We start from the raw sequence: 15,582 nt of genomic DNA, 5'->3' as shown, positions 1-15,582 counted from the left end.
CGATGTTGGCGATTAAAGTATGGACCAACTAATCGAATAAGTCAGTATCATCATCAGAATAAGGCTTGTTGCTGCCTGGTTTGTTTTTAAGTTACTTGAGAATCGAAATATAAAAAGAAACTTCACAAGGATGTCAGCAAGACCGCCCTTATACAGTAGGCATAGTAAATCGCCACTTGCAAGCCAAAGTCCTTTCCAAAATAAAGAATTGGAGAAGGAAATGTATGCTAGTAGCGATGAGTATGTAGAATCTGGCGATGAGGAAGCTACCGATCGCAAGAACACAACTACGGAATCACTGCAACAAAATGGAATTAGCCCGAAAGCAACTCCCCAACCCACAAACTCAAAGCGAAAGGATGCGATGCAACAACATATACTGGAATCAGCAAGACCACAACAGTCCTCTCAAAATCTCAAAATAGTACTTGCCATTGTTGTAATTCTATCAGCAATGGTTTGCCTTTATCTCTTACCGCAACATAAACAGAAGCAATGCACTTTTAACAAATTGCGTGAGCAGCAGCCAGTACAGTCTTCAGATGTTTGGAAGGCGCTGACTATTAATATTGAAAATCTGCTTAATAAGCGTACCAAGTCCCCCAACATCTATTTATTCTTGTATTCAAGTAAAGCAGACGAACAGCCCTTAAAGCAACTAATTCAAGCTATTGCCCTGGAAACATCAAAATGCTTTGGTAAATATCATAAAACTCCAGCGTGTCTGACTCTAACATTAACTATTGCAAACAGATGGACAGCAACCTATTGAGATGACTGTGAAGGATTTTGAGACAAACAGCGGCGATGATTATGGCTATCCCATAGAACAATATAAAAAGAAGCTCAGGGAGGGCAACGTTTTTCTTATTGGTAGTCTCAATGATGTGCGTGTTAGTACTTACATTATTAGTGGAATTACCTAATTATATTGTATCTCACAGATACCGCCGAATGCAGCGCGGGCATTGCACACTATCTGTGACACCCACAGCCCCATTGCTGTGGATGTGGTCATCTTCTTAACCCTGCGCACTACGCATACGATCACAGACGGAAGTCCATCCAATTTAGCCTATCAAACATTACGCGAACTCTGGAAAGACGTGCCTGACAACGAACTGGACGCATTAATAACTCGTGTAATAGATCAAGTTTTGCTGTTGCACAGCTAAAGTTAAGTGTACTATAAGTACGATACGTTTAAGATGATATAAAAATAAAGCTTAACATTTAAAGCACTAGAAGTGAAGCTTTTATTCGATAGCCGATATGTTTTTGTTCATATCGAGCATTGGGTACCGCTACAAAATATAATATTTCATATGCTTTAATGGCGCGTAAAGAAAAAATAATAATACTTGCTTGATTTTAATAAACACATGCGCGTATGTAGTTTTACTTGCATTCTATTCTCTTCTGTACTCGCAACTTAATGAACAAATATCAGCTGTTCTGTTAAATCGAATGCGGCGAAACTTTTAATTTTCCTAACTGCTTGGGCGTCGCAGTGAATCATTTGTGAATAATATAAACAAATTTACGCAATGGAGAAAATGGGACTCGCCTGTCCATTGGCATTTCTTGCTGGCCGAACTCAGCGTATTAAAACCCATTTATTAGATCTCAACCACGACTGCTTCTTGGAGATATTTTCTTATTTGCCTTCGAAGGATAAATTAAACTTAGCACGAACACATCCAATGTTCCGCGATGTGTTGGTATCCTCAGCAAAACGTCGCTATGCTAGAATTAACATGAGAATGTTAAAGCGCTTGACTGACTGGGAGTATTTCTTTGAGATTTGTGGCTTGGCAGTGGGCGAATGTGTGCTCCGACACGGTTGCTATGATGACGAGATAACTCTGCCTTTTTTATCCCTATTGCATCAGTGCAAAAATCTGAGGCACATGCAGCTGATATTTGTCCACTCGGATAAAAAAGAAACGGCGGAGAATAGCGGCAATGCTAATATACTAAGCCTGCTGCAGGACATGCAATTGGAAAGTCTGAGCTTAACCGACGCCAAGGCAGTCGAAGGTGAATATTACATGAATATTGTAAAGAATTTGTTAATTTCTGACAATTGCTTGCAGTGCGTCAGTTACAACATTTTGTGACACTGCAGGCATTACATATAGATGGCATCGATGTGGAATTGAGTGACAGGGATCTCGAACTGATCTTTCAAGCACTGCAGCAATTGCGCAGATTATCGCTGCGCTTCACCAACCAGCGTAGTTTTCCGCCTTTGTCGAACAATTGTACGCAACTGGAGCACTTGTCTCTGGAAAACTTCAATGCTGACATAACTGATATTGGTAAATTTAGCAAGCTCAAAACACTGCGATGTAACTGGCGCTTTTACGGCCGCCTGAATAACCAGCTCTTCAGAACGCTGGCATATAGTATTAGGTCAAGTTTGGAGCAACTGCATCTGACTGCGGTACGGCCCGACCAAGTGGGGTATGTACTGATGCTAAAGAGACTTAAGGCATTTAGCTGTAATATCTACCCAAGTGAGGCCGTATTGGATTTGCAGCAGCTGCAACAGTTGCAATGCTTGTCACTAAAAACTCAACCGATCCGCAGCTTTAATGAATTGCTGACCATTATAAAAGCATGCAACAAATTGCAGCATTTAAAATTGGGCAAAAATTTGCTACCAAACGATATGCTACTAGAACAGTTTCTCTATCTAGTGAACGAGCACCTACAGAATCATGCACGTGCAGCGCTTGTGCTAACGCTGGACTCTAACCCGAATCTATTACAAAATCATCTTAGTGCTAGCCAAGCTGTACTTCAAATGGAGAAACAACCTTTATTGCAAGTCAAGGGACCCACCTCAGTGTGCCAATTGTGCAAACCTGACCGCCATAACAAAACTGAAGTATTTCTTAACTAATTTTTTACACGACCTCAAAACAATTTGCAATATTTATTATATGTATTTATGTATAAGTTATGCCAAACATAATAAAATTAAACTTTCAATGTACTTAAGTTAATTATAAACTAAACCGATTTAAAGAAGCATAGAAGCGTTGAAATTTTCTTAAAACTATATCATTTATGAATTTGAACTGCAAATTAGCATGGTCTAGGCCTTAACCGTGGCTCCACCGCTGCCCAAAGATTTCATCAATTGATAACATTCCTTGAGCTTACGCTTGTCGCCAACTTTCTCCAAAGTTTTGGCTGCTTCGGCCAGTAATCCTGCACGTTCTCCCGGCGAACTAAGCAGCGCCGGCGGCAAATACTTACAAGCCACATACATGGCAGCTGCACGCTCCCGCTCACCGCCCTCGAAATTCTGGTGACGTCGATCCTTACTGCCGCAAAATATGGATGAATGCGCATTACGTGAGCGTAAGCTTCTGTCCAGCAGCTGTTGTGTGGGACAAGGCGAAGCACCAGCCATTAAACGACAAACAGCTTCATACAAATAAATGCGCGACTGCGCGTTCTGTATAAAGCAAATAAATAATTATATGAAAATTTGTTTCATATTTAGGTTTAGTTTCGTTCTTACGGGTATGTTTTCTACAATGCTGCGCAATGAATTTAAGTCCGTTTGAAATTTTTCCAGCACGTCACCAGGCACTTGATAGTAGCCATCATCTTCTATGTCCATATGCTCCAGCTCCCATAAGGCGGTGCGCGTTTCCAACAACCAATCGCAGGTCAACAACTGGAAAAGCTACAAAACCCAAAGGCATTTAAAATGTTACTAAGCTATGCTCCAAGTAATTTGTACGTTGCTAGTGATTGTCACAAAGCTTGCACTGCAGTTGTATTGCCTAGGACAAAGATTTAGGTACAGACAATGCGACTACAATGCACCTTCGTGGCAATGCAGTTTTTAGTTGCCGGTGTTGAAAGCACTTGAGCTTACCAGCTTGATGCCCTTGGCATGCGTAATGCGATTGAGTGTGAGGCATTCCTGCAACTGCTGACTCGACTCGTCGCAGAGCTTGTTGGTGGACTGCTTTAGACGCTTGTCCAAAGTGTTCCCATTGTTCCTAAGACGAAAATATGTTTTTAATTTGAAATTGCTTGAGTTTGTGCAGGGCTTACATGTGCAAGATCATCTTGGCGCGCAGTCCAGCTAGCAAAGCCTTGGGCAACTGCTCAGTATCACTGCACTGGTGCAATGGCTTGGGCAGCTGCTTAACGCTATCATAGAGCTGCTCCGCCAACGTATCCTCCCCTAGCAACCAGTGCACAGCAATCTCCAAAACATTTGCCCACCAAACGACGCTGCTGTTATCTACATCCGCGGCCTGTTCATCGCTCCATAGCGTATCCCGCAACAGTGATGTATACTTAAGGACATTGCTAACAATGGTGCCGCTATGCTGCTGCTGTTCGGCCTCATTGTTGTTGTTGTTGTTATTGTTGCTGGTGTGCGCCGCGGCAGCATTGGATCGGTTTGAATCAGCGCCCACTAAACATTGTATAGCCTTATACAGCAAATGCTCACGATATTGCTAAAAAATAAAAAATTTAAAAGTTTTAAGAAACATTGACAGTAATCACTTTTACCTTGGTGGCATGTGCCGATGGATCGCAGCGATTACGCAAGCTTGTAAAGAAACCATCCTGCTCGCCAGCTTTGAGCTCATAGTCAAACACATGTGCACTAAAGTAGCCATAACCATAAGGCGTAAATGCCCAAAGCAGCTCCAGCGTTTCCTCGCTTGCACTCATGCGTCTGCACTCCTGACGCGCCCGACTCATATAATAGCGAGCACAAAGCGCCTGCAGAAACTTGGGTGCACTGCGCTTCAAGCGTAAAGCGGTCATCACGTGTATGCCAATTATTTCGCGTGGCGTCAACAAACTGCTGGCCACCTCGGCCATGTTGCTTGCCGAGAGCGCCAAGAGCACGCCATTTCGATCGCAGCTACGTTCACCCGTTAATAGCAATTGATTTAAACGATCGTAGAGCAACGCCAGCTCACGTGCTGATGACAAGGCACGCTTACGTGCAGTGGCATTGCAACAAAGTCCTCCAGCGCGAGTGGAAAGCACGCGCAAGAGCCACAGCCGGTGCAACATAAAGCGCATAAACTGCCAAGTAGTTTGTAACCAGCATTCCAGGCGCGACGCCGGCAGACTCTGTCCAAACATATGCAAACAGTTGATATAAGCGCTCTGTGCCTGCGACGCTTGTCCTTGGGCAAAGCTCGATTCCGCGCGCTGCTTTTGCTGATAATAGGCATCCGTTTGGACATCCAGCTGAGGATCTCCATAGACAAGTAGTTTCACCAGACAGCAGAGTAGCAGCATTGTGTTTAATATCCAGAGCCAAGTGTTGTGTTGCCAGTTGAGCATGTTGCCGTCATCTACAAATTGTCAATGAGTCACTATTATAAATAAATACAAAAGTATTGTTGCTTACCATCCGCTTTGAACGCTAATATGCTGCGTCGCTGTCTGACTCCCAATGCATCGCTTTCCAAGTCGTCGCCAAATTGAGTGGTGAGCAGCATCTTGAAGGGGTTCACTGCCAGTATGGCAAACATAAACATGCAGAGTGCCAGGCGCGAGTGTGTAGCCATGCCATGCATTGGACTGCTTGTTGCTTCCTTGCTGCTGGTGCGGCTGCTGCAGCTAACTGTGGAGCCGCCGTATGGCGATGATGGCATGGATATGTCCGAGTGCTGTGGTGATAGCGAAGGATCAGAGACATCGCTGCGCGGCGGTGTTAGTCCTGTTTCCGTATCGCAGGCAAGCGATAGATTGCGACGCTTCTTGGAGGAGCTACCACTACCAAGAGCAGTGCTGCCAAGCTGCAGTAGATCCTTAACCTTTGATCCATCGCGTGACATCAGCTCACGCTGCAGCCCCTGCACCAACGTCTTGAGCTCATAGTTTTGTCGCTCCAGATCGCGTATTTTATCAATAGACTTTCGCAAGACCGCTGACTTATTCAATTTGGCCGGTTCGCCCACGACAAGATTCTTAAGCTCGATGATCTTGTCATTGATGGAGGTGCGATAACGGCGCTCAATGGCATTATGCGCAGATCGTTTAACCTCCTTCACTTTCGGCTGTACACGTTGTATTGCCACCTTTGCATTGCCAGTGGCTGCATTAACGATAACTGCTGGTGGGGTAGGCGCCTGACTTGGCTTGAATTCCGGAGAAGTTTTTGGAGTGGGCGCCATTCCCAACTTAACAGGTTTAGCTGGAGTCTTGGCCACTGCAACGGACTCTAGCAATGTATTAGAGTTCGCGGGCGGAATTATAGTGCCATTGTTAGGCATGTACATCAGCGTAAAGTTCGGCTCATCTGCTGGTAGCAGTGGTTGCGGCTTCTTGGCTGCGACCTCATTTGTTGCCCTAGGGGATGTATCCGGGGCCAACTGAAATACATAGCCATTGCTGGGCGGCGGAGTATATAGTATGGTTATGGGGGACGGCGTCTGCTGTTTGCTTGCGTCCATATGATGTATGGTTGCAGTTGGTTGCGGTTTGAGAAGTGGCGGTAGTACCTGTGGACCGTAGTTCAAGTTGGTGCCAGCATGCCATTGGCCAGAGATTGCCGGCTTATGCACCGGCGAGGCATGTTCGGTCTTTATGAGTGGGTCTTGCTGCAGCTGCTGCTGCTGCGGCTGATGTTGCTGCTGCTGTTGTATTAGTGGGGAATGCTGAGGCATATTCATGGCGCACTCAAGCAGCAGCGGTGACTCATTCATTTCGAGGCTAATTTCTTCATTCAGTTGCGCATGATCCAAGTCCATTTCGCTGAGGAAGCTATTTAACATATCGGATGGTACCATTTGTTCAATCATCTGGAGCGCATCCTCCTCCTTGAAGAGCTCCAGCGCATCGTTGGAAACATACTCCATATCCAACGAGTCTATTTCTAGCGAATCCATTTCAGACTTTAGTTTGTGTCGTTTTTAATCTGTTGATAAGCAGAACATATCTCTTTGAGCAAACGGTCAATACATATTCATTGTTTTGGACGTCTATCGTGTAATCAACGTTTTGTTTATGAAATTTACATTTAAAAGCGGCGCAATAACAACACACATACATAGACATGTGCACTCACACTTCTACACACGCGTATGTCGGGAAATGACCAATCAGAAACCGCGCGTAAAATCATACGATGTGTCGGCGGCACTGACCCCCCCCTCAGATACCCATACTTTCAAAGCACCAACTGCAGCTACCACAATTACCTTCAGATAAACACTTTATTTTGATTTAATCCATCATGCATTCATTTGCATTACAGTTAACTGTGTATACTGCAGCTTGCACGAGAGCTATAATTGCCGTTTTTAAATTAACGCTTATTAAATTACGGAAAGTTTCCCTAACAAACAAGTGAACGTTGCCCGTAAGTTCAATAAATAGTCCGATAGCTTCTTCGATAGTTTTCAACACTGATTGTAAGCCATTTTCAAAAATAGCTTTTACGACTGTATTAAATTAAAAAATGTGTTTTTTGACGCTTTCCAATGTACTAATTAACGAGAACTGCTTAAGATGAATTTGTAGATTCTTATCATAATTAATATTAGCGATATATGATTTTACACTTATTGGATTTAAAAAGGTAGAGTTGTCGCATGTCGTACACTTAATCGATTGATTGATCGACACTAATTTCTGGCTCGATTCGAATTTTCATTTGGTGCTATCGGCAGACCGCCATAAATAAAGGTCACACTGATATTTCTGTCACTTTGACTGACAACGTGCAAGAAACCCTGCGACAGAGTGTTTTAACATCACACTCGAAAATAACATCAAAGTGGTAGTCGAAAGTGCCACCAACTCGAGCCGCACTCTTAAAGCAACACCAAATTAAAAGTAGCAGCCAAAAATTTGAGCAGAGAAAAACAAAGTTGCAGCAGGCGATCAGCAGCAGCAAAGCTCGAAAAGAAAGACAGACAAACCGAAAGGAGAGCATTTTTTCTACTTGCTTTTATTTTTGGAAGCGCGAGTGAGTGTGGGTGTGTAGCTGGAAAGATGGCAGACTCGGAAAACCAACAGCAGCTACCGATTGAACAACCGCTGTCCCTAGATGAGCAGGATGATGAACAGGGTCTAGCGCAGGGCAAGCCCGCGCCGCCTCCAAAGGAATTAATTGGTAAGCATTCTATTGAATTTGCATTTGCATTTTCATTCATGCAAACACATGGTAATTGCTACAAATATAGAAATATGAAGGAATACGGTGTAGCAGATCGTCTCTAAAAGAAAAATGTGCGTGTTTATGTGTAAGTGTGTGTGTGTGTGTGTCTTAAAATATACGCGCGACGCCATTTTGTGTGGCACATACATACATACATATTCACACATTCGCCGGCTCGGTCGGCGTACGAGAAAAGCGGCGCAAGAAACGAAATGAAAATTCTGCTATTTGCCGGTGGCGCGAGCCAACCAACGAACCCCCTCCTCCGACTACTCCCCCGCGCGTCACGCGCTCTTACATTTGACTGAACAAATGTTGGCAACCCAATTTGTTAGTCGCCGTCTCTCCCCTCACGCTCTCTTTCTGTGTGTTTGTGCCTTGCGCACCTTGATTCTCTCGCTCTCGCTGCAAATGAGCGCAATTTGAAATAAATGTGTGTGTGTGTGTTTTCATTGTTTTGGTAACTCTGATTTTATAAAGATGTGTATGTATCAAAAGAATGTTAAGAAAACTAAGAATTTTTCCCATGGAAATCTTTTGTGAAAATCGTAAATTAACCAAAAGGCAATTTCTTGATCGCTTCTAACCTTATAATGGTTTTTGTTTATTTCTCGTTTCCTTAATTTTCAGCCACCAAAGTCACCGGCACTGTCAAATGGTTCAACGTGAAGAGCGGCTATGGCTTCATTAACCGCAACGACACCAAAGAGGATGTCTTTGTACACCAGAGCGCTATAGCGCGGAACAATCCCAAAAAGGCGGTGCGTTCGGTGGGTGATGGCGAGCTCGTTGAATTTGATGTTGTCATTGGTGAGAAGGGCAATGAAGCAGCTAATGTAACCGGTCCCTCTGGAGAGCCAGTGCGAGGCAGTCAGTTTGCGGCTGATAAGCGTCGCAACTTCCGCCCCTGGATGAAGAAGAACCGCCGCAAGATGCCCGGCGAGGGCGACAACGAAGGCGATGAGCTGGCACCAGCCCAGCCGATGCCACTGCAACAGCACGACGGCCAGCAGCATCAACAGCAGCAGATGCAGGGCGGTCCCCGCCAGCCACGTCAGAACTACCGCCGCGGTCCCGGTGGCGGCCCTGGTGGCCCACCCGGTGGTCAGCGTGGTGGTCCACGCGGCGGCGGCGGTCAACGTCGGTATAACAACTATTATCCGCGTCAAACGCGTCGTGTACTTGGCGGCGGTGATGGCAGCGCCGAGGCTGGCGTTCATGATCAGAATCCCGATAATGTGCAGCGGGGCGATGGACAGCCACGTCGTGGCGGCGGCCTTGGTGGACCCCAGCGACGTTTCTTCCGACGCAATGGACCTCCACCACGTCGTGATGGTGGCGAGTACAGTAAGTAATACACTAGCCGCTCGATAAAAGACTTTTGTGTGACTTAAGTGAATTCAAAATTAAATGAGACATTGAAATTACTAAAATGTGCAATTTATTATACACAAAAATTATAAAATAACGTAATTTTTCATCATCTGTTTATAGTTCAAGGCGGCCAGGGACCGCCACGTCAGCCGTTCCGTCCGCGTCGCCAGAATCGTAAACCCAATGGACCTGGCGGCGGTGGCATGGAGCAGCAGTCACAGCAGGTAATGAACTAACAGCCAAACAACAAAACCGATAAATATCTATAAGCAACACCAACGATAACAACTACAACAAGAACATCAACAGCAACTAGCAGTAAATCAAGAGTAACATCAGAAACAACAACTACAACAAAATAACAACTTGGCTTTCGGTGGCGGCAACTACAATTAACAACTAAATATGTATTCATTTAAAAACAAAACTAACATACACTCTCACACACACACACACATGCTTAAACATAATTAACCTAAGAGGCTTTGGTTCTTAAAGTTTTTATTTAATGAATGCATGTAACAGCGTTGCCGCTGATTTTACACACTTATATAAATATATACATATAAAAAGAAAAAATATATATATATACATACATCTCTATATATAGAAACACAATTTTGTGGGCTAACATGCATCGAAATAACAAACGACTTACATTTTATTCAATTTGATTTATTTATTATTTATATATTTTTAATATTACCACACACACCTACCATTCCTACTCCTGCTTTCAAATTGTATCCCAATATCAAATCCAACCACACAGAACGGCGCTCAAGAGCTGCAAAATACAACAACAGAAAGCACCGCTTAGAAGATCATAAGCAGCAGCAGCAACAACAACAACAAAAACAGATGCAGTAACAACAACTACAAACTTAAGATGAGGAAGAATTACAATCGTAATGGCTTACAATCTTTTATATTATTTTGTTTACATCTCTCTGGCAAGCGACAGCAAAACGAAACATGTAAAATGTATAACATAAATTCAAACAAACTTAGTGGCTGGTAATTCTTTCTTTTTTTTTTGATAAACAAACATTTATGTATGTATGTGCATAGCAACATAAATTTTCATAAATTTCAATTGTATTATACGAAGCAAATGAGCGCAACCTCAGTAACCAAAAAATAAATACAGAAAACCTAACATAATTATATAATTAAACAAAACATATTTATACATGCAGCAGCAAATTATTTAAAGATTTATTAATTTTACACAAATAGTTTTGTTGTGCGTTTATACCAGTTTTCAATACTTTTTAAAGAATTTCGTATACAATATGTTAACTAACACACACATGTACTCTGATAGCTGCATCTAAAAATCTAAAAGCAAAAACATTTTTAAATTATAATACCCCAATATTAAGTATGTACACGAACATCAGTCATAAAAGAGAGAAAATCGTAATGTAATTGACAGCAAAGCAAAAATGCAAACAAAAAAGTATATATACAAACAAAGAAAACTTAAACAAAAACAAGGAAAGAAAACTTAAACAAAAAATACATTGGAAAAAATAAAAAAATTGAAAAATAAAAAAGTAATTGCAAGTGTTTGCGTAATTTTATTTTATTTAATACACTTATTTTACGTAATTTCATACATACATATGAAAGATTAGTATTTCCTAACATATTATGTATAATTGGTATTTGCTAACATGTTACAAATTAGTAGTGAGTGAAGTCACTGTCGAAATATTCAATCTTTCCAATCGCCCTAACACGAGCAGCTCATCTATTGAGCGTTTTGCATAGAACTTCTGATCCTCGCTTAGTTTAAGAAACGCCTGTGCCCAGGCGCGTGCATAGCATTCAGCTTCCGATATAGCGCTGGCGTCAATGTGCATCGTGTGCGAGGAATTTGGGCGTATTGTCTCCTTTCCATATTCTTCAGGCAAATCTTCTGTTATAATTGGCATTTCCTGTTCCAGTTCTGTGGAATGGTCTTCTTCGATTATTTCAGGCGACCAGCTTTCTTCTTCAGAGAAAAGTTTTAGCAGCGGGCGTTCAATGCGTTCCTTTGGCTCGTCCACATGCTCTGTTATCTATAAAGAGTTTTTAAGACACACGTACACATAAATCACTAGAAGCAAACACCTACTGCGGGCTGCTTGACGTCAATATAGACGCCATCCATGTCCTCTTGGCCACCATCACTTTCTTCATCGAACTTTAGTCTCTCCCGCTTCATAAATGTCGGCATATGATGAACTCGGCCGCTGCGAGTTTGCTCTGCATCGGGTGATGCCAGAGAGTCATCGGCGTCTTTGCCATGTTGCTTCAGATAGCGTACATGGCATTTGTGTATGCGCAAGTTCGAAGTAGTGCCGCCAGTTGATTGCATTACCTAATGTTTGTAAATGTTTTAAGTAACATTGATGCATTGCAAAATAGTTAATGCTGAATACCCTTTTGCAGCCGAGGCAATAGTATCTCCATTTTAGCTTGGTCCCGTCTCTACGAGCAATTTCTCTGTAAACATTCCATACTGTACTGCGTTTGTTCTTCTTTACAAGCTTATACTGTCCTTCGTGTATTTTTAGTAGTATATCCAACTGAGATTCTGTGCATGTTGGTGGCTCTTCTTGAATATTTATTGTAAACATTTTTTGTCTCACAATTTTTTATTTTTCGATATATATATATATGTAATTAAACTATCGATTGTAAAATCAGATACGTACATCAGTAATACATGCTCGATAGCACTTGTTTCGATAAGTTATCGCATTCTAGCAACAAAAAATGTATCATGTAAACTGTATTTAAAATATACAAATTTATTTTCTGTATGCTTATTGATTATTTTGGACCTTATTATTTGAATTTCGGAGCAATTCTATAAGCGTTTTACTTATTGATGTTAAGTCACGGGAGATATGCTTCATGACTAGAAGCTTCTGCTTCTCAATTGTCAGCTTTTCTTCCTCTATTTCCATTAATCTATTTTTTGATTTCTTTGCTGTTCGCAATGGCGAATGATATTCTTCTACGTTTGTTCTCCTTTGTAATTGAGGGTAGGAGTGGTGTTCGTCTTTTATTTCAGGTTCCGGCTCAGTGTCTGTCTGAAAATTTTCCTCAGACGGCGGATTTGTTACATTTACTATGCTAATGTTATCATCGCACTCATCAGATTTATAGAACGTTGATGATTCTTGATCATCAAAAATGATTTCCTCAAAATCCGCCGCGGGGTCTTCATTCAGAAATGTTTGAATTATTTTAAAATATCGCCAGCTCGATGTTGTAGTATTCGTTTTTTTCATCTTTTCAATTTCGACTCTAAAATGTATATTGTAGTTAAATAGTGGGATTGATTTATTTGTTGAACTCACCTGTATTTTCTTAACATATTATCCATCTTGGTTTTTATTTCCTTCGCTGTGGGACCATATGCTGCCATATCCATGGCCATTTCCTTGTGTATTTCCGAGTTTTTTTTTAAGTCATCGCGCAAGCCTATCAAATTTTTTTCCCACAATTTAAGTAATATATTTGTTGACTTTGGGGACCAAACGAATCGACTTAAGTTGCTTAATCTGTGTTCGCTGGTAATGTGGTTTGTGTCTTCCTTCTCCAGGACTTTGCAAGGCACGTCTGTATCATCTTCTTCCGAGGATAGGTTAATGTCTTGGTAAACTTGCGACTGATTGAGAGACACCATTTCCGTCTCAGTGTGTAAACTTTCAGTAAGAACCACTGGTGAAGGATAATCCTCTGACAAAAGCTGTAGGAGTGGGCGCGTATTTGCTTTTAGAGTTTGGGCAGCTTCAATTGCCATCTGAAAATACGTTAATTAGTAGTAAGTTAACAAAGAATAGTTGAGTATGTGTACTTCTAATTCTACGTCTTCATTCTCGAGCACCAAGTCAGACGGTAATTCAGATTTGGAGTGAAACCGTCGTTTTACTTTGCTTTGCACATGGTTTATGTTGATCTTCTTTGATTTGACGATCTGTCGACTCGTTCCCATATGCTTATCAGTACTAAATGTACTAATGTGATGATTGAAACGCATTTCAGCTGATAAAGTTGTTTTGTTTATGATTTTTACATTTAATTCGGCCTAAATGTAGTCAGCTGTTAGAAAAGTATTTAACAGCACTGGTTTTCGCTGCAATCGATAACTATAATTGGTATTGCAAAATTGCAGCAAGTGGGCAGTACTTATTCTGTAGGCTGCCACTTGTTTTTCGATATCGAAGTTAGGCGGCTATTTTAAAACATATTTGCATTGATTTTATGTAATTTAAGCATATACGGTGCGTGCTGGACTCAGCATTGTCTTGATCTAATTTACAGAGCACTACAATCGCACGCAGCTCAGCTAATCAAAATTTGCTAGAGGAGGAACTGGGGGCCAGATGTAGAGCAATCAAAAGCAATTGTGGCACGATTATATCTAATGGGCATCGTATTTGCTTCTGGCTGGTTGAGTGACTGATTGTGCGTTGCCTGTGGGAGCTTATTGCAACCGGTTTTTTTTTATATTTTTTTTTAACAGACGATGGTCTTTGGGGCCCTAAGTCTTGCAACCAATTTTTGAAGCCGGCTGGTTTAATTTTTGGCTCGTGCTTTGTTTTGTATGCCAGCTGCTGTTTGGGCCAAGAGTCTGGTTTAGCACTTATATTGTCACTTAATCGAAAATTATACGGGCCACAGGTGCAGCCAAATTTTTGGCGCGTGCTGCGTTTGATGAAATAATACTATTGATTTTCGCATTTTGGTAAGAGCTACATACATATGTTCATACATATATACTTGCCACAAGAGAGCTTTTCTCAAGCCTAATTGTTTCTTGCGGTTGTTGGCAGTTTTTACTTTGTTTTTGTTTGTGTGCTCGCTCGTTTTGCGGAGTCCAATGACAGCAACGACCATGACTTTGTGCAACTGGCGACATGTTGCTGTTGCCTGTTGTCTGTTGCTGGTGCAACTGGCAACTTGATTATGGCCCTGGCTTTTGGCATCATTATGGCTCGGGCGAGAGACCTTATTTGTTTGGCGCATAATTTAAAGTTAAAGCCGGCACAAATGTCGCAGCGTCAACTGTTGTTGCATGTTGCATGTTGATAGTCTGGCTAAAAGTGCAACTCTCTTGGCCCGGCGCTTGATTGCAGGTTGTCATGATGAGCACACATTGAGCGCATCCAAAAGCTCCACACAGTCTCCACCGTCTGACATATGCCACAGGCATATACATACATAAATACATATGTATGTATGCATGTGTATGGGTATGGCTGTCATGTCCCTTTTGACGTGGGTTTCCTTAAGTTTAGTTTAACTGGTTTGTTGTTGCACTGGGTGCGTTCACGTAGGCTGCAGTTAAGCCTTTAGTTGCTGGCAACTCACACACTCCCATCTCTAGTTGCATCCACAAAATGCCCACAGTTACAATTGATACAACTCTCTGCTGGGACTGTGTGGGTGGCATAAGCAAAGATAAGATGTGTTTACTTAAGCAAACAAAATCTACATAAATGCGGCACAGCTGCAGTTGCTCCCAAGCCCAGTTCCAAAAAAAAAAAAAACTTTAGTAAAGTTCTAATGCCAATAAAAGCTCTATCATTATCAAACCTACACATCTAACCCAATACGAATAACCCCAATAAGCAGGCCAACTCTTGATAGAGAGCAAAGAGAGCGGTTAGACTAATATAATAAAGATCCCCACTGAGCACAAAAATCAGCTGCTTATGCTTACCAGATTGAATTTGATTTGACGAAAAGCAATTTACACGAGACAAGAATAATATTGGGCGGGAAGCAGTGGAACTTGCGGCTTATCTCTGCTGCCAGTAACAAATTCGGGGCCATCATCAAATTAATGGCGCATGGGACAGCAACGGTAGCTGTAAAAAACTTAATGAACGACGCGCAGTCGCCGCTGCGTAGGGCACAATACGCATGCGAGAACTAACACGAAACCGAGAGCCAGAGAAGGCAAAACAAAAAACCAAAGAACGCATCGTGATCGAAACGCGAGTTTGTTTTGATTGTGTGACAAACAAAGCAATGGGGTA

General features: G+C 42.0%; 6 protein-coding genes across 6 annotated transcripts; 3 read left to right on the top strand and 3 right to left on the bottom strand.

Moving 5' to 3' along the window:
* The first annotated feature begins 58 nt into the window (after window positions 1-58).
* Window positions 59-1,240, top strand: LOC108600387. The gene is made up of 3 exons (XM_017987933.1): window positions 59-698; window positions 754-887; window positions 945-1,240. The coding sequence occupies exons 1-3, from the start codon at window positions 131-133 to the stop codon at window positions 1,173-1,175; spliced, it is 933 nt and encodes a 310-aa protein (XP_017843422.1). The 5' UTR covers window positions 59-130; the 3' UTR covers window positions 1,176-1,240.
* Window positions 1,241-1,547: 307 nt separating this feature from the next.
* Window positions 1,548-2,915, top strand: LOC108598131. The gene is made up of 2 exons (XM_017984749.1): window positions 1,548-2,040; window positions 2,097-2,915. The coding sequence occupies exons 1-2, from the start codon at window positions 1,548-1,550 to the stop codon at window positions 2,906-2,908; spliced, it is 1,305 nt and encodes a 434-aa protein (XP_017840238.1). The 3' UTR covers window positions 2,909-2,915.
* A 63-nt stretch (window positions 2,916-2,978) lies between these two features.
* On the bottom strand, window positions 2,979-7,363 carry LOC108600816 (sterol regulatory element-binding protein 1). The gene is made up of 7 exons (XM_017988601.2): window positions 7,203-7,363; window positions 5,408-6,919; window positions 4,549-5,351; window positions 4,081-4,493; window positions 3,899-4,025; window positions 3,536-3,703; window positions 2,979-3,469 (listed from the first exon to the last, which is right to left on the bottom strand). Exons 2-7 carry the CDS (start codon window positions 6,888-6,890, stop codon window positions 3,104-3,106), a joined length of 3,360 nt encoding a protein of 1,119 aa, XP_017844090.1. The 5' UTR covers window positions 6,891-6,919; window positions 7,203-7,363; the 3' UTR covers window positions 2,979-3,103.
* A 346-nt stretch (window positions 7,364-7,709) lies between these two features.
* On the top strand, window positions 7,710-10,697 carry LOC108601086 (Y-box factor homolog). Its single transcript, XM_017988992.2, has 4 exons — window positions 7,710-8,119; window positions 8,795-9,511; window positions 9,659-9,762; window positions 10,311-10,697. The coding sequence occupies exons 1-4, from the start codon at window positions 7,999-8,001 to the stop codon at window positions 10,356-10,358; spliced, it is 990 nt and encodes a 329-aa protein (XP_017844481.1). The 5' UTR covers window positions 7,710-7,998; the 3' UTR covers window positions 10,359-10,697.
* Window positions 10,698-11,159: 462 nt separating this feature from the next.
* On the bottom strand, window positions 11,160-12,207 carry LOC108599110 (CG11560). The gene is made up of 3 exons (XM_017985899.2): window positions 11,968-12,207; window positions 11,661-11,906; window positions 11,160-11,604 (listed from the first exon to the last, which is right to left on the bottom strand). Exons 1-3 carry the CDS (start codon window positions 12,163-12,165, stop codon window positions 11,221-11,223), a joined length of 828 nt encoding a protein of 275 aa, XP_017841388.1. The 5' UTR covers window positions 12,166-12,207; the 3' UTR covers window positions 11,160-11,220.
* Window positions 12,208-12,354: 147 nt separating this feature from the next.
* Window positions 12,355-13,614, bottom strand: LOC108599163. The gene is made up of 3 exons (XM_017985950.1): window positions 13,395-13,614; window positions 12,895-13,340; window positions 12,355-12,841 (listed from the first exon to the last, which is right to left on the bottom strand). Exons 1-3 carry the CDS (start codon window positions 13,575-13,577, stop codon window positions 12,355-12,357), a joined length of 1,116 nt encoding a protein of 371 aa, XP_017841439.1. The 5' UTR covers window positions 13,578-13,614.
* Between the last annotated feature and the right edge of the window lie 1,968 nt (window positions 13,615-15,582).

The sequence above is a fragment of the Drosophila busckii genome, chromosome 3L (assembly GCF_011750605.1).
Source record: "Drosophila busckii strain San Diego stock center, stock number 13000-0081.31 chromosome 3L, ASM1175060v1, whole genome shotgun sequence".
In the NCBI taxonomy this organism is placed as follows: domain Eukaryota; kingdom Metazoa; phylum Arthropoda; class Insecta; order Diptera; family Drosophilidae; genus Drosophila; species Drosophila busckii.
This window is presented reverse-complemented; position numbering and strand designations above follow the sequence as displayed.

Excerpts from the sequence above, each read along its gene's own strand:
- LOC108600387 (XM_017987933.1), top strand. The coding sequence starts at position 131 with ATGTCAGCAAGACCGCCCTTATACAGTAGGCATAGTAAATCGCCACTT. Across the intron at positions 699-753 it reads GGAAACATCAAAATGCTTTG|ATGGACAGCAACCTATTGAG; the intron begins GTAAATATCATA and ends TATTGCAAACAG. Across the intron at positions 888-944 it reads TTATTGGTAGTCTCAATGAT|ATACCGCCGAATGCAGCGCG; the intron begins GTGCGTGTTAGT and ends TGTATCTCACAG.
- LOC108598131 (XM_017984749.1), top strand. The coding sequence starts at position 1,548 with ATGGAGAAAATGGGACTCGCCTGTCCATTGGCATTTCTTGCTGGCCGA. Across the intron at positions 2,041-2,096 it reads CGACGCCAAGGCAGTCGAAG|TGCGTCAGTTACAACATTTT; the intron begins GTGAATATTACA and ends AATTGCTTGCAG.
- LOC108599110 (XM_017985899.2), bottom strand. The coding sequence starts at position 12,165 with ATGTTTACAATAAATATTCAAGAAGAGCCACCAACATGCACAGAATCT. Across the intron at positions 11,907-11,967 it reads ATTGCCTCGGCTGCAAAAGG|GTAATGCAATCAACTGGCGG; the intron begins GTATTCAGCATT and ends TACAAACATTAG. Across the intron at positions 11,605-11,660 it reads TTGACGTCAAGCAGCCCGCA|ATAACAGAGCATGTGGACGA; the intron begins GTAGGTGTTTGC and ends AACTCTTTATAG.
- LOC108600816 (XM_017988601.2), bottom strand. The coding sequence starts at position 6,890 with ATGGATTCGCTAGAAATAGACTCGTTGGATATGGAGTATGTTTCCAAC. Across the intron at positions 5,352-5,407 it reads ATTAGCGTTCAAAGCGGATG|ATGACGGCAACATGCTCAAC; the intron begins GTAAGCAACAAT and ends GACAATTTGTAG. Across the intron at positions 3,704-3,898 it reads ATGCCAAGGGCATCAAGCTG|CTTTTCCAGTTGTTGACCTG; the intron begins GTAAGCTCAAGT and ends TGGGTTTTGTAG.
- LOC108599163 (XM_017985950.1), bottom strand. The coding sequence starts at position 13,577 with ATGCGTTTCAATCATCACATTAGTACATTTAGTACTGATAAGCATATG. Across the intron at positions 13,341-13,394 it reads ATGAAGACGTAGAATTAGAA|ATGGCAATTGAAGCTGCCCA; the intron begins GTACACATACTC and ends ACGTATTTTCAG. Across the intron at positions 12,842-12,894 it reads AATATGTTAAGAAAATACAG|AGTCGAAATTGAAAAGATGA; the intron begins GTGAGTTCAACA and ends TATACATTTTAG.
- LOC108601086 (XM_017988992.2), top strand. The coding sequence starts at position 7,999 with ATGGCAGACTCGGAAAACCAACAGCAGCTACCGATTGAACAACCGCTG. Across the intron at positions 9,512-9,658 it reads TCGTGATGGTGGCGAGTACA|TTCAAGGCGGCCAGGGACCG; the intron begins GTAAGTAATACA and ends ATCTGTTTATAG. Across the intron at positions 9,763-10,310 it reads TGGAGCAGCAGTCACAGCAG|AACGGCGCTCAAGAGCTGCA; the intron begins GTAATGAACTAA and ends CCAACCACACAG.